Genomic DNA, 13,426 nt, shown 5'->3' on the forward strand with positions numbered 1-13,426 from the left:
TATAAAGCTGAATTGTATTGACTGTGGAAGTGATTTATTAGAATGCTAATTGTCCAGCTGTAAACTACATGGTAGTAATGTATTTACAGACCTGAAACTTTTCCTCTTTTTAGCTGATTTCCTTTTTCTAATCCTGAAATTTACGCATTATTTGTTATTTTCAGCCCAAATTGAGCTTTTTTAGCAAAATTTTTTGTTATTTTCCTGTTTTTTAAAGCATATTTCCTCGGTTTTTTCACAAATGTTCAGTTTAAGGTCTGTATTTAGGGAACCTATGGTTGGAGGCAGTAGGGCTCAGGGATGGGTTTTTTTTTTGCTTCTCGATTTACTTTTATTCAGATATCCTCATATCCCGTCCACCCACCTCTGATCTGTGCATAATAATATCAGATTATTTCCTGTCTTGGTTCTGAGAAAATAACCAGAGAAAACTGCTGATTCCAAACAGTTTTTATTTGTGTTTAATACTCTCAACAATGTAAAGTTCTCAGTGTATTATAGGCTCCTTCTATCTTGCTGCCCTATAGTTGCCTCGGCGATATTGTAATTAAATTAACATTGGCTATGTTAATTTAATTACAATATCGCCGATGTGACTAGGGTAGTAAGTAAGAAGGAGCCTATAATATTGATATTAAATACCCACCATTACACAATACACACAGCTTCATTGAAATGCTTGTGTAGCTAATGAATATTCATGAGCCTGTGTAAAATATAGAGCAGTTTAATCCAATAGCAGTTTAGATCTTCCCAACTCAAAAGTGGTCAATTAAAATAATGGAAATAAATGTGAAGTTGCTCTCTTCATCAGTCAGTAATCATTATGTGACACGAATTCTAATATTTTCCCTGGCCTCCTCACTCATAGCCGCATACTCATGCTCATCAGAAATTTCACAAAATATGGGGTGATTTTTGCTAAATAACACTATTTGCAAAACACTTAAAAAGCGGGCAATTTTTCAAAACATATTTTGCAAAATTGTGAAAAAGAATGTGCTTCATGTGTGACTCATTGTAAATGTGCATAGGCCTATTCAATTTTTCATCATGCTCATAATATCACTAGAAATTCTTATCTTGGGAAACAAAAATATGAAACCTTACTTGGTTTCGGGACTTGTCGTACACACTCAGTGGCGTAGCGTGGGTCGTCATATTGGGGGCACTAACCATGATTGGGGGGGGGCACAGAATCTGATTGGGGGCACAGAGTCTGATTGGGGGCACAAGCCATTTTTCAGCAATTTTCCTATGTGATTTTCTAAATTTTCCGATTGATTGGGGCCACGTGCCTCCATGTCCCTATGATGCTACGCCACTGAACACGCTTCTATCAAAAAAAGCATTTTAACCAAAAGGGGCATTGTTGAAGGGCAAACATTCACAAAATCGCTAAAAAAAGGGGCATATTTTCCTCTGAAAAGTTTGTGAAATCAGAAGGACATTCCTCGTATTCAGAATGCAATTTGGTGTGTCTGATGTGCTCTCTGGTGCCACATAAAATACTGTATAAAGGTGGGTGGCCGACCCTTTAAGTATCATATAAGTCTCGCTGAAATTGATGAGTGGCAGATATAAGGCATCATCTACATATTCCTACACATTGAACAGTACTGTACATCATTGCATAATTACAGTATTTACATTGAAGCATAGACAATGCAGCATCTTGCAATGTGAGCTGTTCCAGAAAACACCTGCACACCCCTATAGTCTAGATATAGGCCTAAAAGGTTTGGAATATCATATTTCACAAGGAAAGTAGGACAATTTCAGTCATGAATTTGAAATCCAGAATTTGTTTATACTTTGGATAGATTTAATGGTTTTTTAGGGTGTTTTTCGTAAGCTGTGACAATCAAGCACAGATACTTGTAGTTATAGACCAATTTCAGGTTATGCATTCTAATTTTTGGAAAACACATTTTCTAATATCTTTAAACCAATCATCAAAATAAAAATAAAATAATAAATTTATGAGTAAACTCATAGCCTATACTACATATTGTCAGCCTGGTACGCTAATTGCCTAAGTCATTTTTTTGTTAAATTTTGAGAACAAAGAACAAAATGTGGTTCAGTTAGGTAATCACCCTAATTATTTCGGATTATTCCCTTTTAATAGTATCATTATCATTAGTTCTTGAGCAAAGATCATTGGCATAGATTTCTTTTTGACATGAGGGGGATGGTTGCTGACGCAAACTCTCTGGATAGTATACTATTAAATAGCAACAGAGCCCAAAAGTAGTGCTATTATTACTCCAATTCCCCCTAGGCAACTGAACCTGATTTGCCACTAATTAAGGGTGTGTGTTTATTTTCTGGAACAGCCTAGCAGAAGATATGAGCTTATGTAAATACTGTAAAAGTGGTTATTTTTGTGTGTGTAATTTTCGCGCTTTGCCAATTATTAACCATTTCACTTGTTTTAAAATGTTTAATTTTGAGTTTTCTTTCAGAGACCTATACATAAAAAGAACATATTTGCGAGTTTTTATTTTCGCGGTAGCTGCATTGAGCACGACAAGCGTGAAAATTAATGTACTGCGAAAATTTCCAATTTTACAGTATTTCTACTGTCAATATACATAAGTACATTAGTGGTTCCGATACAGATAATCAATTATGAAAATGATGGGATAATTGAATGGGACATTCACTATGGACCACAATGGCCTCATCCCAATGCCATAGTTCAATAACCTCAATTAAGCAACCATAGAGCAAAATTTGACCTCAAGTTGCAGAGTATGAGTTTGTGTACCCAAATTTTCAAAGGTCATTCCATGAATGTGCAACTGGGTTGGGGTTAAAGAAATGTGCCCTGATAGATGAGCATATTGTGGATCCTAGTGATTGAAGGCATTTGCTTCATGTGTACATATAGAATCTGTGGTGAACACCCGGACCTGTCGCACTTTGTCGTTTTCTTTTTTTTCATGAGTGGAATAATTGTATGCTTATTGTGTATTCATAACCACATGAATATACGCGATGTGTGTGATATAATCATATTTTACTATTTGTAAACATACCAATGCAAATGGAGGTCAGTAATAATTCGCAACTCACCATAGAAGTATAATGATGTAACCGGATATAGCAATAGGTGAAACATTTGGAAAGATTTCTATACAAAAACGATTCTCTTATAAACCATCATGCGCACAGGTTCCACCTCGATACACCTGAGCACACATTTTCGTCCCAAGAGCTTCCAATCGGAGAACAACAAGCAGTGAATGTCTCCACCACTACACTACACAGTTGAGTGCATAGCAATGTAGGAGCTGTGAAGCTTCTATCTAAAAAATGCACCTCTTTGATTGGTTTTTGTTGAAACCTCAAGTGTTCCCTTCATCCAATCAGAATTTTTTTTATATCAAACGAAAGCTAACACTTCCCCCTAAAAACACTTTTAGTCACTAGGTCAACAGATAACACAATTTAATGTGATAGCAAGGCAAATGTGGAAAATCTACCTATCCAAGCACATTGTTTGCCTAAAATGTAGGTTTTTAAAGTCAAAACCTCAAGTGTTCCTTACAATATTTTTCAAATTTTATGTCATTAAATGAAACAGCACACTTATATTGTCCATATACTAGTCACTAGAATGAGCAATGGTCAATTCTCTCTAAATTGCAAATCTTGTGCAAAAAGTTACTATTTTCGCCTGTTTGTCATACAGTTGTAAATTCAATGAACTATGACTTTTAAAAAAGAGCTCTTACAAATTGATATGACAGTTTTTGAATGTATGAAAGAGGGTGGGGGGGGGGGGTTTGTATATATGTAATTGTATTTTATTAGACAAATTAAGAAACTTAGGCTAAGATTAAGGGTGCTTGTTCAGGCCTTTTTGGCCTTCTGAGCATCTCCTCATTCAAATGTGTTGTTTTGCTGTTATTGTATTGTTGTATTTTGAATGAAATAAAGACTGATTGATTGATGTATTGCCCTGTACTATAATGCGTAGTGCCCCCTGTCAGTTTATCTTCATGATAAACAATACATTTCTATGAAGTACTGATTATGATAGTTACAATAACATGTTTATCTTGACCATGAAGGTAGTAGAGAAGGAGTGAGCTCGAGTTAAGCTCATTACGCAAATCCTATTGTATACACAATAGAGACAGATGTACCTTTGATCTAATGATCATCGCCGATAATTTCTGGAATGACTCCGTCTCATGGGGGGTTCATATTTAGTAACAAGTAAATCACGTATGCGCAAAACATGTATTATGGATGCGCATACATTTACTTAGCTGTTGAACTTGAATATTCATATTTCATTTAATATATGATGTTTTTTTACGATTAATATGTTGAAACATGTTGTTCCAGAATGTTTCTAAACAGTTTATTATGGAATGGTACAGTTCACACACATTGTAAGGACGGGTAAAATTGTTTTAACAACTGTTTTAAAAATTTGGAGATGTTATTAAAACAAATTGCGCATTGTTAAGTTGAGGAATTCTCCCATCAAACGAGATGTATCTCAGTGTTGCCCGGTACTGCCTGGGTTGGTCCGATTTTATTTGTTTACCCCAAACTTTAACAATTGTTCCTCCCCCGAGGTTTCAAAATAAACCGCGTCCTGAGCCCTCTTTTAATCTAGGCAATGAAAGAGATGTAAAGCATAATGTGCATCATTTTCATCAAGTTAGAATGACTTATGCTGTTTCAGCATATTTATAGCGCATACACAAGTGTGCTGACGATGCATGTATACAACACAAAAGATTATAAGTGATAATCGCGTTACATAATCAAAACGTTGATCTCGAAACCTCAAAGGGCGGCAATTATGATTGTACAATAGAATGCGTGCGAGCTTTCTCCTTCTCTACTACCTCCATGTCTTGACTAAATAGCAAGTTATAAAAATGATTGTTCATCAGCTCATACACATTGCTACTCATTCATAGTGAAGACATGTTTGTGTGTGAGAGGGTTTGGGATATTTTGTGTGAATATACAGTAGCAGTGCTAGGGGGGAAGGGGGCATTTTTCTTGCCTAACCCCAGTTTGTTGCCCCACCCCCACCCCTTTTGTTGCAAAAACCCCAAATTACGTAAATTTCCACTTTTTGCAGCAATTTTGTGCAAAATTGGTCCATTTTACCCGCCCCTGAAATTCACAATGTCGCCACTGTGAATATACTGCGTGTTTAAAAGCTCATTCTGGTACTAGAAAAATAACGGCTGAAATCATGTAGTCGCAACGGCAGTAAAGATTCAGTTTAGTATGACCAAAAGGTCAAATCAAGTGTATTGATATTCACTCAACAGAGAGTATAATCAATACAACAAGGATACAAGATTACTAAGGCACACAAGTAGTAAATTAATATCATAAAATTAAAATATCAATTATATAGCATTTGAAAGAATATCAAAAGCAGAAATAACAAAGTAAGATACAATTTCAAAGGGGTACTACACCCCTCGATAAATTTGTGTCTATTTTTGCATTTTTCTCAAAAACTAATAACACAGTGGTAACAAAAGTTATGTGTATTATAGGGGCAAGGAATCCAATTACTACACTGGAATTTCAGTGACCCAAGACAAGCAGTTTGTTATTTATGATCAGAAATAAGGTACCGCTAGGATGTACCTCGTTTCCTATCATATATACTGAACTGCTTGTCTTGAGTCACTGAAATTTCAGTGTAGTAATTGGATTCCTTGCCCCAGTAATATACATAACTTTTGTTACCAGTGTGTAATTACTTTTTGAGAAAAATGCAAAAATAGTCACACATTTACCACATGGGTGTAGTACCCCCTTAACCCCATGAGAACTACCTGCCGATTGGCCAAAATGAATATTGTATTCAATTTTGAACCAATCAAGGAGGGTATTAATAAGATCATCTGCGAATGTAAGTTTGACCGTAAATAGTTAAAAGCCTAGTCATAATTGGCAATTGAAATGAGCATTTCAAGCTATCAACCAATCAGAAATACTGTTAGATGACCAGTAGTGTCCGGGGGTTAAGAATATCATAATCACAAGCACTCATTATTTTTAAAAAAAAATCATTATCAGTGAAACTATCTGTATTGAAAATATTTTTAATTTGAAAAATGAGTTGTTGATAGACTTTATATTATATAAAATTTATATACGGTTCACAACTTATAAGTTCCCCCCTAATACTCTTTAGTAAATAGTTTACGAAATGTGAAAATGTAAAGAGATATGTATCTAGCCTTATTTGTTTTACACATGTGGACCAATTTATAGCGTCACACATCATTGCGTTCAGTCACAATGGTTAATGTGTAAGTAAAGAGGCCGTTTTAAAAGTTGCATCTGAGTCCATAGCAGTCAGGTTTTCTTTAACAAACGCATGAATAGACCAGCCTACTGTATTGTTTGAGAGCTGACTCCTATGGACTCAGTGCAACTTTTAACACTGTTTAAAACGGTCTCTTTTTTTACATAATGAACCATTGTGACTGAACGCAATGACGTGTGACGCTATAATTTGGTATGTAAAACAAATACGGCTACCCATACCTTTTTACACGTTTGCATTTTGTCAAATATTTTTGATTTATTTTAAAAAGTATTTAGGGGGGAACTTAAAACTTGTGGACCCTATAGTTGAGGTCTGGGAGGGCACTGTAAATAACATGGGTATGATAATGTAACCACGGTAACACTGCCAAAAAGATTTCCTCACAATTAGATTTAATAATATGTATGTAGGGTTTCTGTAAAACAGAATTTGTGGGAAATTTTATGAACTCAAAATCACTGAATTCCCTGGATGAAGTATTCTTTAAACACTTCAGAACGTTCCTGCAATCTTATTGGTTCTTAGCCATGTGATATAAGCATGTGCGCTTTGACGCAACACATGTACAACAATCAGTAGTGCATAGCATAACAGGATGATGGACAGTGGCATAGATTTCTTTTTGACATTGGGGGGATGGGGTTGGAAAAAAATTCTTGAATGCACCACTTTTTTGCGACCAAATAAGTTTATGGTACAAACGCGCGTAAAATGTTGCCATATTGAAGCTAAAATGATTATAATATGGTGCAAAAGAGGGATAAATTGGCACTTTTGGGGCTAAAATAGCCAAATATGAGGTTAATTTGGTCAGAAACGCACATACTGGCATCAACATTGGGGGATGATTGTATGGACCACCCCCCTGGCAAAATATTGGGGGGGATTTATCCCCCCCATCCCCCCAGCATCTACGCCTATGATGATCGATTCTAAGCCTGTAGGTAGTTCCTAAGAATGAGGTATTGTTTTTAGCCACTGTTGTACAACTCGGCTTTGCCTTGTTGTTTATAGTGATGTCACCGATGTTATATGAGACGAGATATGCATGACAGCAACTAAAAACAATACCTTTATTCTCTAAATTATAAATATACAAGATTTGTAACAAAGTCAAAGATAGAATCAACATAAGACTTACCATTGGAAGAAACCAGATCAGTTGTTCAACATTCTTGCATTTTCTTGAACAGGGATATCTGAAGTCTGTAAATTAGCCATTAGTCCACAGTCCGACACATGCTTAAAGAGGTAGAGTTATATAGCATCCAATTCATTTTGATGTTGTTGACGTTGCAGCCCGGTGTTGCAGAAAATGTATTGTCTCTTCTCAAATTGGAAATATTGTGCAGCACCTGAGATTCAGTAAGGTGGAAGTTTAATACAGTTTCTAAAAGCAAATCATAGTTGAGATGTTTTGCACCACATGCCCATTAACTCTGCAGTGGTTAGTGCTCACCGCATAGATATTAAACCTTGATGCCTTAAAGTGAGCTCCAACCTCGTTAAGTCCTAAGTTCGTTAAGGGAATGAATGAGATGTAAGCTGACCAAATGGTATCAAAATGTGTGAGCTTGAGATGACCATCACTGGTGTATTCCATTTAGAATATAGGGAGGCAGGATGCAGTGGGAGGGGACAGTAGTGGATAATAATCATGGTTATTATAGATTGAGTTAATTACTGTGTGGATGGTGACTGACCACATGCTGAGAAGCCTTACTATACAGGATTGAACAAGGGTATTGAAATAAAAGCCATAAATGTACAATCTTATAGAATGAAATAAATTATTCTTTTGGCATGTTTGTAATGTTTACACAGCATATATGATGTGTTCAAGCAAAATGGATTTTATTGTTCTGAGCAATATATGACAATATCTCTGGTCTAACTAATGATGGTGCTTTCAGCAAAATTAAGCTCTGAGAATGGCTCAGGTAATGAAATTAAAAACTGAATTTTCATTTTGATCAATTTCAGACTCATTTAGCTTGTTCGCATCACATGTGTCCTAACGCACACCTAAATGGAATCAGTCAGATTTCCATTCTTGTTTTCATCTTGGTTTTACATTAAATGATTTTAGAAGTAGGCGTGGAAATATTTCAATTGTTTCTTCTTTGTATTAAGATTGATTCAGACCAAAGGGGTGTGATGTAGATTTCATTGATTTTTAAATATGGCTAAAAGATATTTTTGTAAGGCCTAAATAGCATTAATGTTATCTATAGCAGTATCAGGAATCAATGTCCTTTAGAAGCAAATGTATTTTTGTACATCCTTATTATACAGGCGAAGAAGGCTGCTTGTCAATGTTCTGTTTTGTGTAATTCCAGTAGCTGGCAAAGAAATTAGATATATGTGCCCCTATATGCCCCTTATTTTGTAATCAGGAAATTGTTTACATGTGTAAACACTCATCTACAAAAGTTTGGCTCGCTCATGAAAACATAAATAGTAACAGAGTGCAGTAACATTGTATGGTGCCACATTAGGACCTTCATGCAGCTGCAGGTGCAGACTAAATTGCTATGTGTTGTTGGCTAGAAGAAGATCTCTGTATACATATACTTCCTCTTTTCCCCGAACAACTTTGTCGGGTGTGTGTAGTGTTCAGTAGCGGCGCCACTGGGGGCATGAGGGGGCAAATGCCCCCAGTCAGAACTCTTGCCCCACCTGTTTCCCCCAGTAAAAACCCAAAATTACGAAAATTTTCACTTTTTTTGTTAATTTTGCCCACCCCCTGAAATTCATTTTGCCCCCTCAATGCCTCCCCGAAAATTTCTGGCGCCACCACTGGTAGTGTTGATTTATAAATGAGGATAGAAATTACACTTGCCATACTAATGTTTATGGGTGTATTTTCAGAGCAATATTTTGTATTGTTACATTTACAGGCATTTATGGCGCCATTCACCAAGATACCATGGCGCTTACACAAATATACACAAAAAGTCAAATAACAAGAGAACAGTTCAAGAAAACAAATGAGTCTTTAGCATAGACTTGAACACGGATGTGGTTGTAGCAGACTTTATGTCCACAGGTAGTGAATTCCATGCATGGTAGCTGCAATGTGAAATCTGTTTTATACAGATAATAATACCCCCTTTTCAATGTCAAGTAGCCCCGAAGACTGAGCAATAAGCAGGATTTACGGGCATAGTAAAAGATGTAAACAAAAACCTGCATGCAAGCCATAAGCCTCAACATAAAAAGTCTTGAGAAATTTTCTCAAAATTTGAACAGTTATCTTAAGAACCACTGAACCAATACTAGGCTTGTTTGTACTCATTTTAATGCATTTTGCATGCTGATTCCAAATATGGTCATGACAATTTCCAATTCTGACATTTTTGAAATTTGAAAACAAATTTGAAACTTGTCGTCTGCAGTCGACATAACATCCGCATGGAGAGAGTTAATAATTACAATGATGATATAAATGTGGTAATATCCTGAATGGATCAAGGTGATTTAAAACACAGTATTATTTTTGATATAACCAAAGATAATATCCGGAGATGATAATTTCATAATTATGGTCAAGCCACTGTTATATTAAACTATAGCATTCTTTATTCAAATAATTATCTGATATTAGTGTGAATAGATCCTCTGGCGATGTAATGGTGACAATTAGTTTGCAAGTCAAGGTTGCCGTTGAAAAGCTAGTAGCTAGTGAAAAATCCTTGTGTTTAATGCGTCATACAAAATGTTGTGACATCATTGTGAAGTTTATATTTGCTACTAATTTGTATCAACCTTTAGGCTACTGATCTAATTGCAACAGGGTTAGGCCAAGTAAAAAAAAACAGGTTTCACTTCCCCGCCGCTTCATTTTTGAAGCCCGTCTGATTTTTTTTTTTACAATTTTTTGGCAAAAAAAAAAACCCCAAACTATTGGAGTTCAAGTCAAGAATCATTGGTAACAAAGGCTGGACCCTTTTAAAATAATTGAAATGAAATTATTAAAGAAACGTGGACACAAAATTTGGCACCATATTTTTAGGTCCGAAGGAAAAGACCTAATGGCAACCTATAATCTTGAGCCAAAACTGCATTATGGGAACTTTCATGTGATGCTGGTTTCCAAGGTCACATACCAAGGTCAATGGTCATTTGAGGTCAACTTGTAAAATTGGCTGAAAATGAAAAAAAGGTTGGAATATTTACTATGTGTGGTGCTCACTCGCCCGTATCTTCTGATGACCTATCTGGGACCGCCGTCCCTATTTATTTACTTGGTCTTTATATTATACATTTGAAAAAGTGCCCAAAATTGTTACTATGTAGTTTGGTGACACAAATATTATATTAGTGGCAAGTATTATGTAATCAATGTAATCAAATTATGTTTTTTCCCCCCATCAAACCCAAGTACAGGGAATAAAATATGAATGAAAGAAAAAAAAAAAAAAGTATTATGTAATCAATGGTTACTTCCTGGGGGCTACTGCAATTAGTTAATAACATCATAAAATTATAATTATAACGAGAAGTAAACAGCTTGTATCGGACATTGAACCAGGGCTGTGACACTCGTATTCAATCCCTGTACAAAAAGTGAAGTCACTTTACGGCAGTTTGATTGACATATAGGCAGTTTGAGTGACGGTTGTTAGGGAGTTTGGTACCAAGTTTGGTACCGTAGTAATTGATTGACAGTTTTGGTAGTTTGGTACCCTAAATTTTTCCAAGATGGCGCACATCGACTGCCAATTATTTGGACCCTTTCCAGCAAAAATACAGCTTATTTAGCCAGTCTCGTCATGGGGTCATCAAAGAGAATATTTTCCTGGTATTTTGAGCTAACTCCTCAGCTATTTGGTTTTTCACGATATGATAGTAATGGAAAGATTCGACCAAATGTTCGCCGTTTTACGCCATTTAATTTTTTTTGAAACTCCTACACGTACAGCTATATGCCATCACATGCATTGCGCATAGGCTGAATGACTGACTTCATTTGCGCAAACGAGTGGCTTATCCTATAGTATATTAGTACTCGAGAATCCTTGATTGAACTGTCACATGAATACACAACTTAAAATATCCTGCATCACACACAGTACCATTATCAATTGGCAAAGAGATGCAGTTGTACTTTATATCTTGCCAATTAGTTCAATATCAAGTCCAATATCAAATGTAATTGAGGATTTAGGGTTAGGGCTCATGTTGAAATTCCCTTACACAGGAAGGTGTGCGCCATCCTGCAGCTATCCTGTGCTAGCCTTCTTTTGTTAAAATCCTGGGCAGGGTGTATCACTGATGCATGTAATCCATCCGTTTTATGACCGAGCTTTCCTGAGGCACACGCTTAGCGAGGGGAATCCTGCCTTCTTTCTGTGAAAACGTGGTAGGGTATTTCAATAAGCCCTTTCGCAATTACAACTGCGCATGTGCAGAAACAAAAGTCGCCAATAAAATTGAGATAAATAGGAGGCTACTGTACATTTCAATGCGGTGAACTGTGCGTTTGCATAAAAACATCTTGTACTGGAATTTTACCGATTATTTTGTTTTTATTTCTTCATGATACATTGTATTTGATTAAATATATTGATATCATGAAGAAATAAAGACAAAATAATTGGCAAAATTCCAGTACAAGATGTTTTTATGCAAACGGCGCAGTTCACCGCATTGGAAATGTACAGTAGCCTCCTCGTATTTATCTGTAAATTTTTTTCCCATAATGCATTGCAAGTATGCCGAAATCTGGAATTGCGAACGGGCTTATATGAGCCCTTACTAGCAAATCAACTGTCTACACAGTAAAAGAAAAAAAAAAAAAAAAAAAGTGCAGTGATTTATAGTGCGCTACGCTTGGCACAACGCCTAGACGTTGATCACAAGCCTCAGCACACTTTACAAGTGTGCTGAGGCTCTCCTCTCATAAGATTCCATGCATGTCTTACAGTAGGTCTACATTAAATAACATCTAAGGACTATACATTACAACAACCAAAAAAAAAGATTCCATTATAGGCTCCATGAATAAACATTGAATCACTACTCATGAATATGTGGAAGGAAATTTTACACCCTGCCACAATAGGTGTAGGCCAAAAAGAAGAAAAAAAAACAAAAGAAAGAGAAAGAGAGACAGCATGAGTTGTTTTCCCTTAGTGGTATGATAATATTGAATTGTACATAACTCACAATGTTCTAAACTGAGCTCAAAAAGAAACTTATATAATTTTTTACAACTTGTGAATCACAAGGTCATATCTTAAAATACTGTCAATCAAAATGAACCAAAATTACACACAGGATTACCTTAATACTCTACTCAAAACACATGTCAGTAACCAAGCAGTTGTCCAACTGACACAACAGCAAAATACACTGTCATGGAACAGCTTCCTGGACTTCCATCACTTTCACAGCCCAACTTTTGGCACCCAGGACAAAAAATCGGTGAGAATGCACACAAGATCCTTGCACATATGATAAAACGGTGCTGCTTTCTGCTTTTCATACACTTTTTTCATGAAACAGGGCTGGGCTGTGAATGTGGTCCAGGAAGCTGTCCCATGTCAGTGCATTTTGCTGTTGTGTCAGTTGGATAACTGCTTGGTTACTGACATGTGTTAAGAGTAGAGTATTGAAGTAAATCTGTGTGTAATTTTGGTTCAATTTGATGGACAGGATTTCAAGATATGACCTTGTGAAAAATTATAAGTTTCTTTTTGAGCTCAGTTTATATTAAACTTCTAACAATTTTGTTTTTGTGCAGATTCCAAGTTGAAATTGAGCTGCGTACACGATCGCAAGATGGTCTGGTTTTCTTCATCAGTGATGGTAAAGATGGCGATTTCTGTCTACTTCAAATCATGAAAGGATTTGTGCTCTTTGTATTTGATAACGGTGGTGGACAACAAACGATATTGACAGAGTTTGTAGTGGACGATGGCAATTGGCACACAGTGAGTAGCAATCACATTTTTCCTCAAGTTCCCCATCAATTCTGATTTTCCTTTCTTTTACATCTTTTGACCAATTCAGCTGATAAGTTTTGTTCTTTCTCTTTCCACATTTTTATTTCTCTGTCTGTCTGTCTGCAATTTTTGCCAAAGCTCACTA

At 36.1% G+C, this 13,426-nt stretch overlaps 1 protein-coding gene across 1 annotated transcript in view; it reads left to right on the forward strand.

The window, feature by feature from the left end:
- Nucleotides 1–13,426, forward strand: part of LOC140138325 (laminin subunit alpha-2-like) — a 188,060-nt gene that overhangs the window by 165,361 nt on the left and 9,273 nt on the right. The window contains exon 57 of the mRNA XM_072160235.1: nucleotides 13,080–13,269. Coding sequence (XP_072016336.1) covers nucleotides 13,080–13,269 — 190 coding nt within the window. The remainder of the gene's footprint in view (nucleotides 1–13,079; nucleotides 13,270–13,426) is intronic.

The sequence above is a fragment of the Amphiura filiformis genome, chromosome 17, assembly GCF_039555335.1.
Source record: "Amphiura filiformis chromosome 17, Afil_fr2py, whole genome shotgun sequence".
Taxonomy (NCBI): Eukaryota; Metazoa; Echinodermata; class Ophiuroidea; order Amphilepidida; family Amphiuridae; genus Amphiura; species Amphiura filiformis.